The 23,568-nt window shown below is 40.4% G+C and overlaps 1 protein-coding gene across 1 annotated transcript in view; it reads right to left on the reverse strand.

Annotated features, from left to right (window-relative positions):
- LOC126471212 (succinyl-CoA:3-ketoacid coenzyme A transferase 1, mitochondrial) overlaps window positions 1-23,568 on the reverse strand; it is a 102,781-nt gene that overhangs the window by 40,246 nt on the left and 38,967 nt on the right. Inside the window, exons 3-5 of the mRNA XM_050099328.1 lie at window positions 16,038-16,264; window positions 13,439-13,695; window positions 907-1,075 (exon numbers count right to left, since the gene is read on the reverse strand). Coding sequence (XP_049955285.1) covers window positions 907-1,075; window positions 13,439-13,695; window positions 16,038-16,264 — 653 coding nt within the window. The remainder of the gene's footprint in view (window positions 1-906; window positions 1,076-13,438; window positions 13,696-16,037; window positions 16,265-23,568) is intronic.

The raw sequence follows: 23,568 nt of genomic DNA on the forward strand, positions 1-23,568 counted from the left end.
ACTGACTGGGCACGGCCCGTGCAGCCAGAGTTGTTGTTGTTGTTGTTGTTGTTGTTGTTGTCATGCCGGCAGAGGTCGCGTCCAAATTCTCGCGTGCCCTCTGGTGGACGGGACTCTACTTGCGGCAACTACCGTCCGTGACGCGCCGTGCCAATGTGCGCCTCCCGCGATCTTTCTGGTGGCTACTACACTCTACATATGAACAAGGATATTTTAGCATGGTAATTATGCAGTAAATAACTGAAAATCCCAGAACTCTGCTAAAAAAATGCTGCCAATCACAGACAAATAAATAACTCTGCTGCACATGTTGTCTGTCAATTTCCATGAAATGCCCTCACTGGTGTTTAAAAGACTGCAGCTAAGCGTTGAGTATATTGTGTAGAATACAAATCATTTCAATTCAGTTCACGAGATATGAAAATTATAAGCTCAGTGGAATGTGTGGTAAAAAATGTACATAAAAACAGTCCAGTACAGATACAGACGTTCCTAACAACTGGCGTAATTTCAAACAACTGTCTTCCAGGTATATTAATAAGCACACTATTGTCCAGTAATATATTGACCACCACAGTATAAGAAAACTATACTGAACAAGAAAATAAAAAAACACATCAACACTTTTAAAATACTGGACAAGCAACAGAGAACAGTGAATACCAGCAAGAAAATTAATATAGATATGTTTAAAGTTAAAGAGAGCATATCATATAAGATATTAAAGCTCTACCACTGTTCCCAAATATATTCAACAAATTCTTGGAAATCATAAATACAAAGCATTATTTTAAGTAAACTGGTGTCTATGGTATTAGACTAATGATTTAAAGAGTTTTAAACAATAAAAAGCAAACAATGTATTTTTATTGTGTTACTTCTGCCAATGATTTTGCATTTTTTTACCTCTATCCTCTTTTCATAATTCTGTCCAGCAATTACTCGATCCACATAAATACCAGGAAGATGAACTTCATCTGGGGGAATCGCACCAAGTGGCACTAGCTCTTCAACTTCAGCAATGGCCAAGCGAGCAGCTTTACACATGGCTGGATTAAAGTTTCGAGCACTCTTCCTAAAAGAAAAAGAAAGATCAATTTGTATGCAACACACAGTTTGAGGTGATTTCTACAAAATACAATGAAAATAGTTTTACAATTAACTGAAATTTTACAATATGCAAACTGAAGAAGTCTGTACTGATGCTTCTTTTTTTACAGGAAGGATGGTCAACTCATCTCTTCATGTGTTTCATTTCAATTGATCATCAAGCATATTCAGGGGCCTGACCTTTAAATGTGATACACATCCTTTACAGATTTTAACAGAATACTTTTGGTTATTAACAGTTCTAGCAATCACGCCAAAAATGCAAAGTAATAGAACAGGTTGTCCTTTTATCAGGTGTAACCTGTTAAAGAAACTAAGAACACCTGGCAGATTGTGGTAAAAGGCAACTTTTATAATTGTTCACCAACTACATCCATCCATCCATCCATCCATCCATCCAAGTATTTAATGGAAGAAGCACATGAAAGAGAATGAGAGGGTAAAGGGGAAAAGAAGAAGAAGAAGAAGAAGAAGAAGAAGAAGAAGAGGAAGAAGAGAGTAACATCCTACTCACAATCATGCTATCATACACCAAGTGCTAGTTCAGATTGGACAAAGATGGAGAGGTAAATCAGCCATGAACTTTTCAAATAAAACAGTAACTTTCACCTAATATGATTTGTGAAAACCGCAAAAAAACATGGGTAGTTTGACAGGGATTTGCAACCTTCACTTCCTGGATGTAGGTCCAGTGGAGCATTGTGGCAGTATAATTGCCCCCAAGTCATGTTGCTGATTTATTTTTCTTTCAAACAATGTTATGTTCTACTGAAATTTATGAGAATCTTTGCTGGGAATGCGTAGCAATGTTAACATTTAGGAGGGCATGACGAACTGCCCCTCCAAGCCAAACCTGTGGGGAGAGCTAACTCCCACAATCCACATCAATGCCAACACTGTCCAACTCAGTAATACCTACTTCAGGTTGGGCAAATCCACAGTCTTCCCTGTTATCACTGGGTAGCTCTCACTGAAGGTCAAATAATGTTAGAGACAAATGATTCAAATCTATGTAGTATGAAATAGTCTTCACAAATCAGCAGGTTGAGAACATTTGGGAGAGTGTGGAGGGCTGCCCCTTTGGGCAAAATCTACTAAGGGGATAGTAATTTATGTTCAGTGATGTATATCCTCCACATAGTGATTCTCAGTAAGCAACTCCCTTGAGGAAACCAAAAATACATTTCACCCACCCAAAACCACTGAAATTGAGCAGTAGTTAAGTGCAGTTGTGGTTGTTAAGGGTGATATACCTTCGATAAAATATTAGTTGTTTACTCCAAGAAGATTTGCATCTTGATGGCTGAGGGAAGTAGCCGTTTCATTAAAAGGCAAATAGCTGTGGCCAGTGCTGACAGTTTTTTCAAGAGCAGCCAATACAGTCAACCACAGTTAGTAGACAACAGTGCTTCTACACACACTTAAAACAAAAGGTGACATAGCACACAAAGATCACAAAAATGTTGTATGTATTTGAAGCTGAAATAGTTTCGATTTGCTGATATCTTCAATAATGATACTCTTTGAGCACAGTATTGAAAGCAAAGGTTGGTAGTGAATGGAGCAAATGAATATCAATCCAACATCCTACTTCTACTGATTTCTGTCAAAAAATCTACTCTCATCAGCTATGGTGTGATACCTCTTCCAACAAGAACAACAATAAATACACAGATACATATGCTCCCATGTGGAGTTACACCCATTCAGAAATTCTGTGACTGCATCATTGACTGCCATATAACATTAGTTTATTAAGAAGAAATCATTCTGCAAAAATCTAAAAATATCAGTCACCCAATATGTGACAGATTCCAATATCCTGAGAATAAAGCAGTCCATTATAATCTACATCTACATCTACATTTATACTCCGCAAGCCACCCAACGGTGTGTGGCAGAGGGCACTTTACGTGCCACTGTCATTACCTCCCTTTCCTGTTCCAGTCGCGTATGGTTTGCGGGAAGAACGACTGTCTGAAAGCCTCCGTGCGCGCTCTAATCTCTCTAATTTTACATTCGTGATCTCCTCAGGAGGTATAAGTAGGGGGAAGCAATATATTCGATACCTCATCCAGAAACGCACCCTCTCGAAACCTGGCGAGCAAGCTACACCGCGATGCAGAGCGCCTCTCTTGCAGATTCTGCCACTTGAGTTTGTTAAACATCTCCGTAACGCTATCACGGTTACCAAATAACCCTGTGACGAAACGCGCCGCTCTTCTTTGGATCTTCTCTATCTCCTCCGTCAACCCGATCTGGTACGGATCACACACTGATGAGCAATACTCAAGTATAGGTCGAACGAGTGTTTTGTAAGTCACCTCCTTTGTTGATGGACTACATTTTCTAAGGACTCTCCCAATGAATCTCAACCTGCTACCCGACTTACCAACAATTAATTTTATATGATCATTCCACTTCAAATCGTTCCGCACGCATACTCCCAGATATTTTACAGAAGTAACCGCTACCAGTGTTTGTTCCGCTATCATATAATCATACAATAAAGGATCCTTCTTTCTATGTATTCGCAATACATTACATTTGTCTATGTTAAGGGTCAGTTGCCACTCCCTGCACCAAGTGCCTATCCGCTGCAGATCTTCCCGCATTTCGCTACAATTTTCTAATGCTGCAACTTCTCTGTATACTACAGCATCATCCGCGAAAAGCCGCATGGAACTTCCGACACTATCTACTAGGTCATTTATATATATTGTGAAAAGCAATGGTCCCATAACACTCCCCTGTGGCACGCCAGAGGTTACTTTAACATCTGTAGACATCTCTCCATTGATAACAACATGCTGTGTTCTGTTTGCTAAAAACTCTTCAATCCAGCCACACAGCTGGTCTGATATTCCGTAGGCTCTTACTTTGTTTATCAGACGACAGTGCGGAACAGTATCGAACGCCTTCCGGAAGTCAAGAAAAATAGCATCTACCTGGGAGCGTGTATCTAATATTTTCTGGGTCTCGTGAACAAATAAAGCGAGTTGGGTCTCACACGATCGCTGTTTCCGGAATCCATGTTGATTCCTGCATAGTAGATTCTGGGTTTCCAAAAACGACATGATACTCGAGCAAAAAACATGTTCTAAAATTCTACAACAGATCGACGTCAGAGATATAGGTCTATAGTTTTGCGCATCTGCTCAACGACCCTTCTTGAAGACTGGGACTACCTGTGCTCTTTTCCAATCATTTGGAACCTTCCGTTCCTCTAGAGACTTGCGGTACACGGCTGTTAGAAGGGGGGCAAGTTCTTTCGCGTACTCTGTGTAGAATCGAATTGGTATCCCGTCAGGTCCAGTGGACTTTCCTCTGTTGAGTGATTCCAGTTGCTTTTCTATTCCTTGGACACTTATTTCGATGTCAGCCATTCTTTCGTTTGTGAGAGGATTTAGAGAAGGAACTGCAGTGCGGTCTTCCTCTGTGAAACAGCTTCGGAAAAAGGTGTTTAGTATTTCAGCTTTACGCGTGTCATCCTCTGTTTCAATGCCATCATCATCCCGGAGTGTCTGGATATGCTGTTTCGAGCCACTTACTGATTTAACGTAAGACCAGAACTTCCTAGGATTTTCTGTCAAGTCGGTACATAGAATTTTACTTTCGAATTCACTGAACGCTTCACGCATAGCCCTCCTTACGCTAACTTTGACATCGTTTAGCTTCTGTTTGTCTGAGAGGTTTTGGCTGCGTTTAAACTTAGAGTGAAGCTCTCTTTGCTTTTGCAGTAGTTTCCTAACTTTGTTGTTGTACCACGGTGGGTTTTTCCCGTCCCTCACAGTTTTACTCGGCATGTACCTGTCTAAAACGCAAAAAGCAAACCTGTCAGTTACTAAAATGCTGGACTCTTCCATTTTAAAGGAGAGGTCCCCAGCAGCGGGAACGACTTTTTGAAATAGTCTTTCTAGTGAGGTGGGTCAAGGTTCCAGGTATCACACCCTGCAGGCATTCACCCTAGTGGGGCCTCTTTTGTGAGTAATTGATGACAAAAAATTTCAGAATTTCACTTGGATCTCTACAGCTTTCATAACGAGGAAATGCAACAGACTGATTGTGCAGTGTAATGGTTAATGTACAAGCTACACATGCAAGAGGTTGTGGGTTAAAATCTCATCTTTTATTTTTAAGTCTTTATTGGAATGGCTTTGGTAATTATTTTTATTCAATTAACTGGGTTAAACCTATATTTTTAATTTTTATTCCTTTGTCACATAATTTTAATCACCAGGTAACTGCTTTAATTGCTCCTCATTTCCTTCCTATTATTCTTTTTCTATTTTGAATACATGAGCATGTGAATTAAATTATTTTTACTTAGCTACCATAATGTTTAAACATTTGGAACTGCTGATGTATCAGTCAAAAAACAAAAGACAAAATAATCTATTTGTAATAAAAATATTGTGGATGGTAATTGTCATACAAACATTTTAAACAAATTCTTATTGCACTACAGGCAAAGTATAGCAGATACAGATTTAAAAGTAAAAATAGATTATAAATAAAACAAAATTCATGCAAAATCAGGATCAGATATAACGAAGGTAGTAACATGGACAAAAATATAGGATGCTAAAACTGAAGAAATTAAATCAAAGTTAATACATAAAATCAAAACAACAAAGATTCCACATGGAAAAAGATTGACAGGAAGAAAAACCGAGAGCAATTGCACCCTGCACAACCAGTTTGTTACATAGCTTTCATCTTAAGTTTTAGAGCATCACACGAAATTTTGATTACTTGCAAATACAGACTCATCAGGGCGAATGGCTGCACGGTTTGGCACATGGAACCCTAACCTACATCACCGTACAGATGATTCCAGAAAGTCTAACTCACTGCTAGGGACCTCTCCTTGTAAGTACAAAATGGTCAACAATTTATCTCAATCTGGCACATGTGTGATGCTCTCAGTCAATGCCTGCCTTACTTTCACCCACCTTTACAGAAACTCCAAGTGCTGCAAAATGCCTCCTAATTTCAATGGATGCATATGACAACAACGCTACTAGTTCACAATCCTGTTAATAGTATTGTTGTAATCACGACAGTTTCTGTCGTGGGGTTGCCACTAACGAAAACGAGGCGGGACCAAAGGGAGACGGCCCGCGAACGAACAAGACGGACGGACAAACGGGAATGGCAGCACAAGCACAACGACAGACAACTGAGAAAGACACCAAGAACAGCAACAAAGTATTAAGCAACAGGGTCACAAGAGACAACCTCAAGAAACCTAAACAAAGCCCACTCATAAATGGGAAGTTCGCACACGTAACGTAAACATGATGTCTGTAAGCGAGATGTCAACTGAATCAACGAGGATACCAGACAGCTTCGCTTAGTGAGATGCAGCCACTTAAATACATGACAGGGTATATCGCTATTGGCCGCTGGGACCACGTGCTCCACAGTGGTGCCCTCACATTAGACTCGGGGCCAGGAGCATGAATGGCCAAAATAATCTAAGAATTGTCATATTGCACCTAAGTGTATTGTACATTTACATGTTTTGTGGTAAGTTTATTACCTCTTAAATGAAAATATGTTTAAGGTGCGTGCACGTGTGTGTGTGTGTGTGAGAGAGAGAGAGAGAGAGAGAGAGAGAGAGAGCGCGAGAGAGAGCGGGGGGGGGGGGGGGGGGGGGGGGGGGCAATCTTGATAGATGTTAAATTAGTACAAATTATCTAATATAATGTAGTATGTGATTGTTTACAAGATGTGGGCAGAAATTTACCTTGAATTTATTTTGATACCCACATTTATAAGTAGTAGTATTGTGTGCAGTGGCTGTGAACACTTACTCAAGTTACAAACAGCTTAATTAAAAGTTGCCTCCCCAGAATAATTATTCGTAACGAAAACTTAGGGACATTTTGATAATTTTTTGAGATGGTACTTGCAGTTAGATACACACCACATTGTTTCTTTCATTGGCCTTATACAATTTAGTTCTGTTGGATAGCTAGAAGACCAATGAATAATAGTTTCAATAGTGCTGTCAACACACATGAACATATTTTTCATTAGTACCTCCATACATATCAAACTTACTAACCACCAGCAATACCTCCACTTCGACAGCTGCCACACATTCCCAAGAGGTCCCTTCCATACAGCCTAGCCAAACATGGCTGTCGCATCTGTGGTGACGAGTAGCCTCTCTTGAAACACATCAAGGGTCTTACTGAGATTACCCTGCCAACTTTGTAGAAAAGCAGATCTCCCATGCCTTATCTCTCCAGTCAACCACCACCTTCCAATGACCCCCTGTCCGATTTCAGAGGAACATTCTCTTCATGATTCAGAACCACCCAGGACTGGAACAACTGAATCACATTTTCTGCCAGGGTTTCGACTACCTCACACTGTGCCCTGAAATGAGGTATAGCCTACTCTTATCCTTCCCACTCCTTCCACAGTGGTATTCTGCCACCCACCAAACCTCGTCCATCCCTACACAAACCCTGCTTCCAACCCCCTTGCCTCATGGCTCATATCCCTGCAACAGACCTACATGCAAGACCTGTCCCATACATCCTCCAACCACCACCTACCCCAGTCTGGTCACAAGCAACACCTATCTCTACCTGTGAAACCAGTCATGTGATCTACAAGCTAAGATGCAATAACTGTGCTGCAGTCTACATGGGCATGACAACTAACAGGCCTTTGGTCTGCATGAATGGCCACTGACAAACTGTGGCCAAGAAACAGCTAGACCACCCAGTTGCTGAGCACGCTGCCCAACAACGCTCTTCATTTCAATGACTGCTTCTCCACCTGACCCATCTTGATCCTTCCCACCTACACGAGCTTTTCTGGATTGCACAGATGGCAACTCTCCCTACAATAAATCCTTCGTTCCCATAACCCTTCTGGTTTCAGTTTTCATTAGTCATTGTCCTTTACTCACCTATCCCCTTCCCTGTTCAATTCCAACACTACAAGCCCTCTCTATTCCAACAATGCTTTTCCACTGCGCCCCCCCCCCCCCCCTCCCTTGCCTTCCATCTAACCTCCCAATTGCACATAGCTGCCCTACCCTATCTCCACCTTGTCTCTGTATGCTACTGCAAGCAGCATTTTACTGTCCCCCAACCCCATCCAGCCATCCATCCCCCCTCCCCTCCTCAGCCTCCTCCTTACCCCCACCACCCATCATGTGCTACTGCATACAGTCAGCCTTTGGCAGCTAGACTATGGTCGCGCGCACGTGTGTGTGTGTGTGTGTGTGTGTGTGTGTGTGTGTGTGTGTGTGTGTGTGTGTGTGTGTGTGTGTGTGTGTAATTCTGATGAAGGCCTGTTTAGCCAAAAGCTTTGTTTGACAATCTTTTTGTTGTGTCTATCTCTGACTCAGCATCTCCGCTGTGTGGTGAGTAGCTACTATCCTTTTCATAATACTGTCAGTCTAATGAGTCTCATATATTACACTAGATCCTGAACCTTCTCAGGCCAGGGTGTATACGTGGACAAGAAAAAAAAAAAATTCCCAGATTTCTCCTGGATTTCATGTTCTCTCAGAACTGTATAACTTATCAATCCTTTGAACAGTTAGGGTTTTATACATGAGCATAGAATTTCCAAGTGCTTTAGAAAATGAAACTCAGGGGAAAATACACATTCTGGAAAGATCTTTGATGTACAGCAACATGTACAGTGCATATTTTCGTATTATTAAAGTATAAATTCAAATTCCACCAAACACCGCATGTTACTTTCCGAAGTATTGAAATCAAGATTGCGATGTGCTTTTGTAAGCTCATGTCACGTGATCTCGCCAGCCGATGACAGCGGATATTCAGAGCTTAGGTCACATGATGTAGTCAGCCAATAGTAACATCACTGTTAAGTAGCGCGAACACACAAACAGGAAGAGTTAATGGTTTAAATTAATATACATAGAGTTGCTACACGAAAAGCAAAGCTTTCACATACATTATTGGTCTCTAAGATTAATACACTGCAAGAGAAGCAAAGCTTTCACATATAATGTTAGTCTTTTATCCGCGTATTACACTTTAAGATACATCACACAAATGCGCCAGTAAAATTTCAATAACGACATTAATGTCTGATCTTCTGGGCTCGAAATTCATCTAAATGGCTCGTCATCAAAGAGTTTATTTTTAAATCAGAGTCAAACGCTCTCTGATTTAAGAAATTCATCGTACATTCTCGCTCAGAGTTCAACTTGCGTAAAAGGAAATTTACTTTGAAAGTAATGCTTTTCAAACCATCATTCACAATATTTTCCTGCGATGTGTTAGAAATAGGTTCGTTTCAGCAGTTGCCAGAGAGCGCAAGATAACAGGCGCCACCAAACTTGCGCAGCTGTGATGATGTAGGAAGCCTGTAAGTTGGTACGTGTTAAACTTTAAAAGATCTTACATTATGTCATAAAAGAAACAAGACATCAGAGGATACTCCAAGAGTATTAGAATTTCGTGACCCATACTGAAACATGCTCATTTAAAGTGCACATTCGTATGTCCACATTCCCAGAGCAGTAGGCCTCGACCTGATATTAAGCTTTTCAATGTGGTTTTTGGGATGTAAATTTTCTTGGAGTACCAGTACTGTGTTATCTCATGTTTGGTTCTTTATTATGGCATAATGCCATACATGCTATAAGATGAAAACATGCACTTGAAATGCAGCGAACAGTTGAAACTAGCCAATAGTGTGGGATTAAACCCTTCGTTTCAAATAGATTGACTGCCTCAGCAGAAAAGATTAATAAAAGCCAAATTTCTTTAACAAACCAACAAAAATAACTTCACTGTTCTGCAAGGAGATTAATGCTTGACTGTCAGGAAGGTGGAAATGAAATAAAATCTGAAACCATAACATATTTTAGCCTTCTGTAATTATGTGAATATATTTTAATTCACTTGATAGCTCCCAGCCACAGAAACCTGTTTTGCTTCCATTTGACGTGAGAGCAATAAATGAAGAGGAAACAGCAAAATCACTTAACGTAAACATGGGTCACGTGGAGACTACCACCTCCCCACTACAACTCAAGGTTGCTCTGTACATCAGGTCTGGATCTACGATATTTTCTAACTGGGGCAATAATAGATAGTGGCGTTCCCCCTCCATCGAGCGTCTGAGTTAGGATGCCAAAAAATCTTCATTTTGTAGTGCACATCGTTCTGAAGATTCTGATACATAAAACATATGTGCTCAAGGGCACCTAAGACATGTCATTTGGTATTAAGTCTGCCAAAGTGCAGTGCCACGCCTCTTCACACAGCATTCTTCCATCGCACGTCTCTGTATTTCGCTCTGTGGAATTCAGACATATAATATTTTGTAATGGATGCCGTCAAACTACATTTAGGACGGTGGAAATTATAATGTCCTGTTGTGTCTCTCCTGCTCCCAGTCGGCTGGTTTGAAATCCTACCCCACTTAAAACTCACAATTAATACTGGATGGGATTATTTGTAACCAGCAGAACAAGAACTCTTAAGAAAATTTGCAGTCTTTACTGCCTATTAGCTAATAACTTGCTGTTTTGTGCAACATAAAATTAAATATAGGATACATAAAACCAGTAAAGACAAGAAACAAGCAAGACAGTACACATTTCTCCAATCCTTAAATCCTAGATTTTTTTTTTTTTTGCCTCTAATCTTGCCACAGCTTTATGTGGCATACTTTCCTTTCTGGGAAAGAATCTATTACCTCATCAAAGTTCATCAATGCTTTGCTACATGAAAAAACGAAATGTTGTTGTCTAATACTACAAAAGCTGTTAATATTGCAGCAGTTGTCACACACACCAAATAAACAAGACTGTTTTGGCACAAATGGTCATTTTTGTAACACAACACAATATAATTCACAAAGTACCAATATCAATTGCCTATTAGTCCTACTACAAGCAAAAGGTTTTATGTTAGGAAATAGTTTCACATTTCATTCATACTCTCTAGCTTCTGAAGCTAGAGATCGAAAAGTAGTATTATGAAATTTTTATATAAATTTGGAATCATCATATTCTTTCATAACTTGTGAGAGTCCCCATTTCTTCTCCTTCCTCATTCTAACAAACAGTCTTGTCGTCACTAGTTCTGTAACTATTCCTGCCAGTGTCAAAATTTATTATCTGGGTAACTTCACTAACCCTGCCACCACTGTGCTATGAGTTTACCCAAAGAATCATAAACTGATGGCCAAATGTCTGTATGCTTTTTTGCCATGGAACTAGACTGCTGGGCTGATTTTTTTAAAGTCATGTTCAGGCTAGAATTGAAAAGTCTTAGGTTCTCCGCTAATTGAACTCGTGACCCAACATGCAAATCTACAAATTGTAGAAGCATCATTTTTTCTTCCAAAGAAATACTGTTCATCTTTTCTAACCAGTTTACTCGTAGGCACTGACTCAAGTTACTACAGAACGTGACTCTTACACAAGTGCGTGTGCGCTTATTATTACCGGTATGATAATTTTTTTTTTTTTTTTTTGGGATCACTGTTAGAATTGCAGCTGTTGTTGCTTTCTGAGAGGTACTCACTATATGAAAAAGGCAGAATTCAAATTTTACTGACTACTGTTAATGAAGTTCAATCTAACAGAGGATTTTGTTTCACAATTCTTAATTAAATATCCAATAACCATTTTTATCTTTTAAAGCAAGAAAACTTTTTTGCCTAGTTCTTTTCGTGACATGTTGGCACGATTCGGAACATCTGCTGTCTACTGTATTCTGTTTTCAGCTGTGACAACTTAAATGATCTGATGGTAATGACTCTAGCAGCAACCTTCATTCTGCTCAATGTGTTTTGTTACAACAGCTTTAATTTAACTTCACAGTCATCTACACAAATAAACACCACTTTTGAAGATGGCTGTCTCTACAATGGGCTTTCACAAATTATTGTTGCTTCCATGTGAAATACGCTAATCCGTACTAGGCATGCAGTCTTAGGTTGGTTCAACCTGATGTCAGACGTAAACGTTCCTACTCATGATGCTGCTCTTTAACATGACGAAAATTTCCGCCCTCTTTCTCACTCAGGACATCCCTGAGACGAGTGACCTCCTTGTCGGCAACAAGCTGCGGATTCCGTGCCTATTCTTCTGTGTTTATGGAGTCTGCCAATTTTAGTGTTTTAATCAATATTGTGTTATAAGTTTTATTTACTGTATTTTTATAAAGATTATCAATAATAAGTCTCACATTAGAACACTGATATCTTTTTAATGTGGTTTCATGAAAGACTTTAGCTTCTGTGTTTTATTAACACCATTAGACACGATCAGAACAATGAAGGAAATGCGCATTTGTGTGTGTTAGCTCTCGGCCACTGCCTTCATGATCATTACAAAGCAACTCGGCATACTTGCCCACCCTTTTAGACACTGAGACCCTATAATAAAGGCCGCTGTGACCCAACACACCGATAATGTAAATCTTGCTTACTGCACGAACGCTATGTTACATGATCAATAACCTTTTGCATAGTCTGCATTTTATGCTTTGTTCCAAGGCTGACTCTGAGCAGGAATATGACTTACTTTTTGCAGAAATTTGTATGAAAATCAATGTTAAAGGTTGTGATAATGTAAAGGAAAGCTCAAATTGCATATATTTTTTTTTTTAATATGGAATTGTTAATGATGGAAAAGCATTGTATTCAGTGAATAGGACTTCTGTTGGGACCGACAAAAATGAATGTAAAAACCAGGAAAATGTAAAATGCAAGAACATTACTATCGACTTCCTGTATAAATATACTATAGATTAATTGTTTCAATGGTATTCTTATGCAAAATCTAAACTTTAACACTATTCCATCTAGCACTAAATAATTGCAGCTAAAATTGACAATCTGTTTTTTTTAATGCAAGTATTACCTCTGAGATTTTATGAAACCTTAAGTCTTATTACACAAAAATTCATATTGCAATCTGTTAATAAAATGCACTTTTATTGGATTTCCCATGTTTACTATTTCACATCTAAAATGGTATCACAGAGTTTGACACCTTAGAATCATTAAACTTTTAAACATATATATCAGCTGTCATCAATCATAAGAGTAGGATATTTTTGTGTCTCTCAAAACTGTCTGGAAACACCTGGTTGCAAAATCTCAGTTAACTTATCTAAATGCATGGAAACATTTGCCATCTGTTGCTAAACTCGTTGTTAAACAAATGACAGGTGTGCAATCATATTAATTGAATTGAACTTGTAAATAATGCGTGTCCTGTCATTTTTAAGGGGCCCCATGATGATCAAGATGCAAAAATGAACACGTATTATGAATGTGTAATGGTTATAAAACATAATTATACCTAAATATTAGATTTCCAACAGGGTCAGCTTTCCAGGCCTTTACAATTGCATAGTCACCAGTTATTGCCTCTTCCAAAATATAATTTTTCCCATCAAAAGATGCAGATGCTCTCTTTTTGCTTGCTATTTCCACTTTCCCAGAAGATGAGTATTTAATAGGAGCACCTCCTTCATGGACTAATGTCCCATAAGCAGTGGGTGTGTAAAAGGCTGGTATGCCAGCTCCTCCAGCTCTGATACGTTCTGCAAGAGTTCCCTGAAAATACAAAAGCTAACATTATTTTATGTTTACACCTGGCAGTTCCACTATGATGACATTAGTAGGAGCAAATGATAAAGAGCTGAAATTTGTTTGTTTGTTCCTTCTAGGAGTATATATTTCTGAATACTGCAGATAAGTCTTAAATAAGCTGCTTAAACAGAGAACAACAATGAAATACACAAAGCCCAAATAACTGTGTGCTGTGCTTTTCATTTCTTAACTGAACAACATCTACAACATTTCTTTCAGTTACGAGGGTAAGTCAATTACGATCCGCAATTTAGTTATATTTCTGTTTATTTTGGTAGTACTGTTGTTTTACATTGATAATGCATGCTTTATTTATTTGTTGTTATATCTTTGCAAGTTTCAAGCTGCTAGGTTGGTTCCATTATCACTGCCACACTGTTAACCATGGCTGCTCCATTGTCTATTTGCACCAAAGAAGAGCAACGCTCAGTGATCTGCTTTTTGTGACCAGAAGGTGTACCAGGGGCCCTAATTCACTGCAGTATGGGAACAGTGTTTTGCCACAATGGAGTGTCTACAAATGGGTTGAAAAATTCTGAAATGGTTGCACAAGTGTTATGCATGATGAAGGAGCCGGAAGACCGTTTACCGCGACAAATGAAGAAACCATTGAGTGTTCATGTGAAATGATTCTCTTAGATAGACGATTAACTATTGACGAAGTGGCACATTGTCTGCAAATTAGTCACGGTTCTGCTTATGAAATCATCTACAACAGACTTGGGTTTCATAAAGTTTGTGCAAGATGAGTCCCAAAACAACTCACACAGTTGCATAAACAAATGCACTTGAACATCTGCAAAAAACATTTGTATTGCTATGGTAATGAAGGGGACAACTTCTTAGGGTCATTGCTGGTGATGAAACATGGATCCATCATTAGGAGCTGGAGAGTAAATGGCAGAGTATGGAATGGAAACATCCAAATTCGCCGTGCAAGAAAAAGTTCAAGACCCTACAGTCCACAGGAAAACCGATGCTTATGGTTTTTTGGGACGCACAAGGTCCAGTACTGGAACATTATGGGGAAAGGGGCACAACAATAAACAGTGTACATTACACTGAGATGCTTACTGCATTGTGAATTCTTAAGATCCCTAATCATCAGAGATGGTGCATGAGCTCAGCTGGGGCAGTTACCTTATACAAAATTCATCATAACTTGTTCTGAGGAACTGCCCCTGTATTCACTTGAAGTGATTTGAAAAAACTGCAGAAAACATAAATTAGGGTGACCATACACGAATTTGAAACCAATGCCTCCCAAATGAGACCAGTTTCTCAATCAAGATGTCTCCTTGCTTTGTACATTTGTCTCGAGTCAACAGTTTTCAGGACAACAAGGAACGGATAGATCCTGCTATGGGATATGAATTCTTTATCTACATACACAGCTGATGTTAAGTGACTAAACTACACCAAACATCAGACATGTAGTCAGCAAAATCCAAATGTGTGTAACCATTCCAGAGATCAATTAATGAAAATAAAATAAATATGAATAACATAGTTTATATCTAAATACATTAAAACATATGCTGTTTATATTTAAATGCGAAAAACTTCTTAAATATTTTTCCAGTTCAATGAAATAAGCTTTAATCTTTATGTACATGTTTTCAAGAACAAGTAATCTACAGCCATTGAATATCAAAGACAGAATTACTTAGTTACTTATAACCCTCTATATATTTATACAAACAACTGTTAACAGTTCTGGGGCACAAGTTCGTTAAAATTTCATCTGTTCTTCAAACTACTGCCACTAACAAATTATTGTTTTTAACATTATAAACTACTAGTCCAAACAGCAATTTTACCCCTTCTCATTCATCACAATATTTAAAATACATCACTTCCATCTACTAGTGAGGATATTTAATACTTGACAATTTTTTTAAAAAATTAAGAAGTTTATCTTGCACTTGCAATCTTTTCAGCAGTAATACTAATTGAAGTAACCCATCCAGATAGTCACATGCATTAAAGCACCAGCTTCTGGGACACAGGGAGGCACACTGCTCCAAGATCGAATCCCCACTGCTGACTAACAACAGGGGCTGGTGTGCCACCCAGTCTGGATATGGGTTCACAAAACATTCAAATAATAGATTTAGTTATTTAATGTGAGGAGTAAGTTTGAGAAACACACACATTCATGGCTGGTACATATTAATACAGTGTATCATACATGAAAAAAATATGATTATGGTAGAAATGTAATCGAAGACTATAAATATACTAGTAATTGTAATAGAATAGTTACTTATCAGTAGGCAGCATACACTCTTAACATTGTTGCTCACCTGAGGTGTAAGTTCAACTTCCAATTCACCAGCAAGATACTGCCTTTCAAATTCTGCATTTTCACCAACATAGGACGCTATAATACGCCGAATTCTATGTTCTTTTAACAGCAGTCCCAAGCCAAAATTATCTACTCCAGCATTATTGCTTATAACAGTCAGATCTTTCACGCCTGTCTCCAGTAATGCAGATATTAAATTTTCCGGTATTCCACAGAGTCCAAAACCTTGAACAATGGAAAACCCAGTATAATATGATTGGAAAAATGTTTTACTTAAATTAAAAAGTAGTTCTGTTCACTATGTCTCATTATTACATATGGATGAATAAGACACTTGCACGAAAATTCAAATACTAGCAAACTATCAAAACATTAGGTTTATGCATAATTTGGTATTATTTGCATTTGGTCTGGAGTCTAAGTAACAATGACGGTTGGTATGATGTTGTCAGAACACAGACAGCCGGTAGCAGGTGGAGGGGACAAAGGAGTGAACCACCAGCATAGGGGAGAAGCCACAAAGGAAAGGAAGAGGTACAGTAGCACTGGAAGGCAGGAGAGGGGACAGGACCACCAGTGGCAATGCTGAACAGTAGGATAACACAGATTAATATGAGTAGCAATTTAAAAAATGCTCAGGAGGAAGGGAGATGTGAGGAACGTGATGGGAAGGGGAGGAAAGAGGAGTAAAACATTTTGGGCAGGAGAGAATTGGCATGGGATATAGCAAGAATTGACAGATTAACAGACAGGGATTGGAATATAGCAGATGGGAACTGACATAGGTTTAAGCAAGGGGAATTCTGAGAACGAAGTTTTTGTTGGAAGGACAGTTTCACTCTGTGCATTTCAGAGAAGTTGTAGCTGGCCAGGAATGGGGAGGGAGGCTGGATCCAAATAGTAAGGATGTTTAAGCAACTGTTAAAAGTCAATGAAATTATAATGTGCACCAACTAGGTGGTCAAGTATGTGATTAGATATAATTTGGCAATGTTCATTCATGCAGTCGCACAAGGTCTCCATGCAGCTGATATCATTAGTTCCTTCCCTTTCCTTTCCTTTCCTTTCCTTTCTCTGCTTCAGTTTACATAAAAGTCAATTGTGTGTTGCTGTAGTAAACAATGAATGCAATTATATCACCACTGAAGTGAGCCACAGTGACCTACGGAGGAGAGCATTTAACAATGGTTTTTGTTACTCAGGGCAAGATGCACAGAAGGAGACTAAATTTCATTCGCTACCAGTGGTGACCGATATTGACGTGCACAACAGTTCAAAACCAGGACAACTTTCACTATAATGCACATAGCTGCTGCCATATTTAATTACACTTTTACTGCATAGGAAATGCCTGTGACAGGACTGAAGTGGGCTGCATAGGTGGGTGTATGGTACAGATCTTGCAAGGGAATGAACTATGAGGTGCAAGATCGGGAGAGTAAATGGATGGAAAATGAGTGAGAAAAGGCTGGAAAAGGTACTGGCTGCCGTGCTGGGTATTAGGTGCAAGGCAGTCCATGGTCATCGTTGACGCGGAAATCGACACTGCATAGTGCATGGTGGAAAACACACCCAGGAAGGTGTTCTCACCCAAGAGATGGAGAATGGGCAGGACTGCAATGTGACGACGAGAAAGTGGGCTAAAGATCTCAATGCACGATGGACACAATGCACCTTGTAAGGCGCCTTTCCCCAATTGGCTTGCTCTTCAGGAAAATTTTGAAGAATGGAGGTCATACCCTACAGGGGCTCATCACATTAAGGCCGAAACGTGTGAAACTCCTTGTAGTCGCCTCGTACGACAGGCAGGAATACCTCAGGCCTATTCAAACCCCCGGACCGGCAAGGAGTAAGGAATGAGTACATCAGGGGAACAGTGAAAGTAGGGCCCACAGGGAAGAAGATCCAAGAAAGTAGGCTAAGGTGGTATGGACATGTGCAGAGAAGACGGGAGTACTATGTGGGGAGAAGAGTTGAAGACCCAGAAATCTAAGGATCAAGGAGAAGAGGAAGACCAATACTGAGATGGAAAGACAAGGTAGCAGGGGACCTAAGGGAGAAAGGATGGCTCAGAGAAAAGACAATGGATAGGTATTTATGGAAGAGAAGGATACAGCAAAGCAACGTCGACCCCACATGATGTGAGAAAAGGCTGAGATGATGACGATAAATTTACTGAAAGTGCATAACAGTGTTTCATTCTGACACTGTATTAATTCTGTAAATATTAGCAGTTCCAGTTTACCATCATGTATTCACATATGTTTACAACCTCCTGAAAAGTGATCAGGAAAGTGAGTATTATATTCAAATGTTTTATGTTTTTTATGTTATACTTTGCGACTTGTTCCACACCGGTCAAACTCATCTCATTTTTGGGTCTATGAAACGAAAACTATAATCTAATTCTGGGGACGAGAAGAAACTTTGTAGTAGATATCTTCATGAACTACCTGTATTAGATATTGTCTGTAAAACCTCATGTGAGATTATCAGTATATGCACATAGCTCCAGCTTCCCAACAGTGTGGTATCCATAGTGTAGGAACTTCTTGAGATGAAACAGGTAGCAGATTTACTAGCGGCTGTTTATGTTCTGGACAGCAGAACAACTAATTTCCTGTGCTACCATTATATTCTGCTCCCATCAGGTAAAACCACTACCCACCATAAGAACTTTTTTCTCCCACGCACCCCTCTCTTCAACCCATTGTAACACCATACCCTGCCTTGCTGATCCACTCTGCCTCAGAAGCTTTCCTTATATCATTCTTCCTGCACTCCGTAAGTAAATGGAACAGAAAGGGACCATAATTACTGGCACAATGGAACATACCCTCTGCAATGCACTTCATGGTGGTTTGTAGAGTATGACTGTAGCTGTAGATACTTCTCGCAAAAGCACAACTTCCAAATACCCTTTCCACACAGATTTTCATCAACTTACCGCTTAAAAACTCTGAGCCCTGTGTAAATATCAAAAAGACTCACCTTTAGCCCCCAAATCCAGGTTTAACCATGTGGACCTGGTCAAGGAACTGATTTCCTTTATTTGCTCTCTTCAACGAAAACGTTTCTTTGCCACTCATCTTATTGCACAAAGACTGTCCAAAATAAACTTTAAAACCTTGTTTTATCCACAATAAATATCCCTCTAACTGTGATCTCCTCCTCTCTTTTCTTGCAGCCTCCGTGTAACTCTCCAGAAATTTGCCCCTCCAAACTGTCTTCATTTTGCCTCAGCAAATTCCTTCCCAGTGATTTCAACATCACAGTCAAGAGGATGAACAGTAATTAATAACTTGAAAATAATTTCTGGCTTAATATCCTTCCTGCTGGCAAGGAGTTCACAAATGTGTTCTTTAGCTATAGCAATTATATGGCTGAGAGTTTCTGGCAGCTTTCTGATATATTTAATTTACTAACCTTGTCACCATGATTCCACTTCAGAAGTATAGTACAGTACAGTATACAACAACTCATAAAAAAATTAGGTTCAATCCAAAATCTGTCCCCTAAATTCATTTTCCTACTCACAATGACAACTTTAGAACAGCCACACCTTATTTGTCTAAAGAACTCTGCAAATAGAGCTCCACTGGTACCTCTGCTGGTTACTCCATTATGGTACAACCCTCCCTATTCCCAAGAAGCATATCACTTTCTATGTGCACTATCTGAAGGTATGACAAAATGTGAAAGCAGTTACATCACCTGCCAACTATGTTGTTACTACTATCTGCAATTTTACATAGGTATGACAATTGACCAGCTGTCTACCTGCACGACAGGCCAATGCCTACTGTAGCTAATTGCAAGCTCTACAGTCCAATTGCTGAACATGCTACACATCAAAACGCCGACTTCAATGGCTGCTTAAACATGCTTGCCATTTGGACTCTATTCCACAGTACCAGTTTCACTGACTTGTCCACAGATGGCAACCATCTCCTTAGCACATCCTCTGCCCATCCTTGGTCACCTCATTCCCAATTCCTTTCCATCATAGTTTTTCCTCTTGCTATTTTCCTTTCCTCATGAATATCCCACTCCACATTGTTGCGCATCTCCCCCCCCCCCCCCCCCCCCCCCCTCAAACATACTGTCCTCACAGTCGTGTAGATGGTGAGCAAGGTTTGTTTTGCCCCATTGTATCCAGCCTTAAACTATTATCATCACAATCTAATGATAACTATCTGGCTGTTGGGAGCGACCACTAAGGCATTTCCTATATACAGCTACTCTCATCAGACACCATGCCGAGTGTCAACTTTGTTTGCATGTATATTACGTTTACCTCACAATTATGATGCATTAACTTACTCGTGAAAAATGTGAAAATAATTTTTGTGTGATATTGAAAATCACAATGAAATATGTCACAAATTCATGGCAACAAAACAGATCATAATGCAGGGGTTTAAAGACTTGCCAGTATCACAGGCTGCAAACTACTCACTGTTACTACGTAAGAACTGCAAGATCAGAAATATCTAGCCACAAGACAAGTTATTATTCCAATTAGGATGCCTCTGCCCCAATGCTAGGTAAACTGGGCTCAAAAGAACCAAGTTCTACAAGATACTGCTCGCTCCATTTTGGGAAGGAATGAAAGACGTGCAGAAAATGAAAATAATAATAATAATAATAATAATAATAATAATAACAATAATAATAATACAAGAATGAATGTGTTGTGCTGGCCACAATCAGATCAATGGTGGGCTGGATGCAGCCTGTGGTCCATGCATCTCTGCTCTAATTACTTTTGATTGTGCTTAGAGGCACATGAACTACATTAAATTCTCTGATATGCAACGAACAAAGTATTGCCGACATTAAAACTGGAGAAATGCACACTTTTCCCTTAGGAAGTCCACACCAGAAGATTGCCAATGCCAACTGCTTTCAATTGCAGAAACTTTTTCTCTGCAGTCTCACAGAAGCACTTACATTTGTATCCATTTTTTGCTTAGCTATTCTGATTACTTTAGCAATTATTTCAGGTCGATGGGCTCTTTATCAGTGTGCAAGCTTAACAGACTAATTGTATTCCAGATGCACACTCGTCTCTGATGCCATTATTCCCATACACATATGTCTACATTATCATCGTTGTTCCAAACACTTATCCTATGAGCTGCTCAAAAGCAGTGAAAAAAATGTTTCCAAGAAACCAATTTCTCAAAATAACTGTGCAGGTTTCATGACCATACACCAAGCTGGTCTGCACTAAGACAACACATCTCCTGTGAAACCCTGATCTGATGCAAGAGGCCTGATGGTATCAATCAGATCAGGTTAAATACATAATCTAAACTACCTACATTCTTTGGAATAATTATATTTAAATATTATATAGCACCTCTATATTTTAATTTCTTCTCTTGCATGAATTTCTTGGAGGTGTCAACAAATACAATAGCAATAGACTGTTAAACTAATGTTGTTCACTTTAAATGGTTGAGGCCCAGTACAATGGAAAAGAAAGCACCAATTTGCTGGCTCAAAATTTGTTATCAGCAATATACAGTGTACAGAAGAGAAGCCTTACGTCCAGTGAACCTCAAAACCATGAGCAAGTGCCCTTCCCATCTACACTCCTGGAAATTGAAATAAGAACACCGTGAATTCATTGTCCCAGGAAGGGGATACTTTATTGACACATTCCTGGTGTCAGATACATCACATGATCACACTGACAGAACCACAGGCACATAGACACAGGCAACAGAGCATGCACAATGTCGGCACTAGTACAGCGTATATCCACCTTTCGCAGCAATGCAGGCTGCTATTCTCCCATGGAGACGATCGTAGAGATGCTGGATGTAGTCCTGGGGAACGGCTTGCCATGCCATTTCCACCTGGCGCCTCAGTTGGACCAGCGTTCGTGCTGGACGTGCAGACCGCGTGAGACGACGCTTCATCCAGTCCCAAACATGCTCAATGGGGGACAGATCCGGAGATCTTGCTGGCCAGGGTAGTTGACTTAAACCTTCTAGAGCACGTTGGGTGGCACGGGATACATGCGGACGTGCATTGTCCTGTTGGAACAGCAAGTTCCCTTGCCGGTCTAGGAATGGTAGAACGATGGGTTCGATGACGGTTTGGATGTACCGTGCACTATTCAGTGTCCCCTCGACGATCACCAGTGGTGTACGGCCAGTGTAGGAGATCGCTCCCCACACCATGATGCCGGGTGTTGGCCCTGTGTGCCTCGGTCGTATGCAGTCCTGATTGTGGCGCTCACCTGCACGGCGCCAAACACGCATACGACCATCATTGGCACCAAGGCAGAAGCGACTCTCATTGCTGAAGACGACACGTCTCCATTCGTCCCTCCATTCACGCCTGTCGCGACACCACTGGAGGCGGGCTGCACGATGTTGGGGCGTGAGCGGAAGACGGCCTAACGGTGTGCGGGACCGTAGCCCAGCTTCATGGAGACGGTTGCGAATGGTCCTCGCCGATACCCCAGGAGCAACAGTGTCCCTAATTTGCTGGGAAGTGGCGGTGCGGTCCCCTACGGCAATGCGTAGGATCCTACGGTCTTGGCGTGCATCCGTGCGTCGCTGCGGTCCGGTCCCAGGTCGACGGGCACGTGCACCTTCCGCCGACCACTGGCGACAACATCAATGTACTGTGGAGACCTCACGCCCCACGTGTTGAGCAATTCGGCGGTACGTCCACCCGGCCTCCCGCATGCCCACTATACGCCCTCGCTCAAAGTCCGTCAAGTGCACATACGGTTCACGTCCACGCTGTCGCGGCATGCTACCAGTGTTAAAGACTGCAATGGAGCTCCGTATGCCACGGCAAACTGGCTGACACTGACGGCGGCGGTGCACAAATGCTGCGCAGCTAGCGCCATTCGACGGCCAACACCGCGGTTCCTGGTGTGTCCGCTGTGCCGTGCGTGTGATCATTGCTTGTACAGCCCTCTCGCAGTGTCCGGAGCAAGTATGGTGGGTCTGACACACCGGTGTCAATGTGTTCTTTTTTCCATTTCCAGGAGTGTATTCTTAAATGTTTGTCACACCTTGCCATTCCTGCTTAAGACACATGGAAACTTGTCCAATTAGCGATAAGATATCTTATGTTTCCTATATTTACAATGTCATCAATGAAATCCTTTCCACAATTTTTGGTTATGCTAACTGTACAATTTACACCATTAAAGGATGACATCTTTTACTGTTGCATGTGCAGAGGCAAAACAAGGGACATTTTATAAACCAGTTTCAACTCTGAATATTTTCAATGCAACAAGCACACTAAGGTGAAACTGCACTGCAAGGTGTCCATATGCTGTAGTGATGTGCTATACAGATCAGATGTTGGCAATGTATCAAGGTTGAGACAGCCAATGGGAGAGTAGTGTGGGGTAACCGAAGATAGTACCTTGACCTGAAGATATCTGTAAGGTGGAAAATACAAATTATTCGCAGTGTGTGGACAACCTTCCTTCAGTTCAGTTTCCACCTATGTCACAGACTGATGTGTTCGTTATCGATATACATAATAGC

This window comes from Schistocerca serialis, chromosome 3, assembly GCF_023864345.2.
Source record: "Schistocerca serialis cubense isolate TAMUIC-IGC-003099 chromosome 3, iqSchSeri2.2, whole genome shotgun sequence".
NCBI lineage: Eukaryota > Metazoa > Arthropoda > Insecta > Orthoptera > Acrididae > Schistocerca > Schistocerca serialis.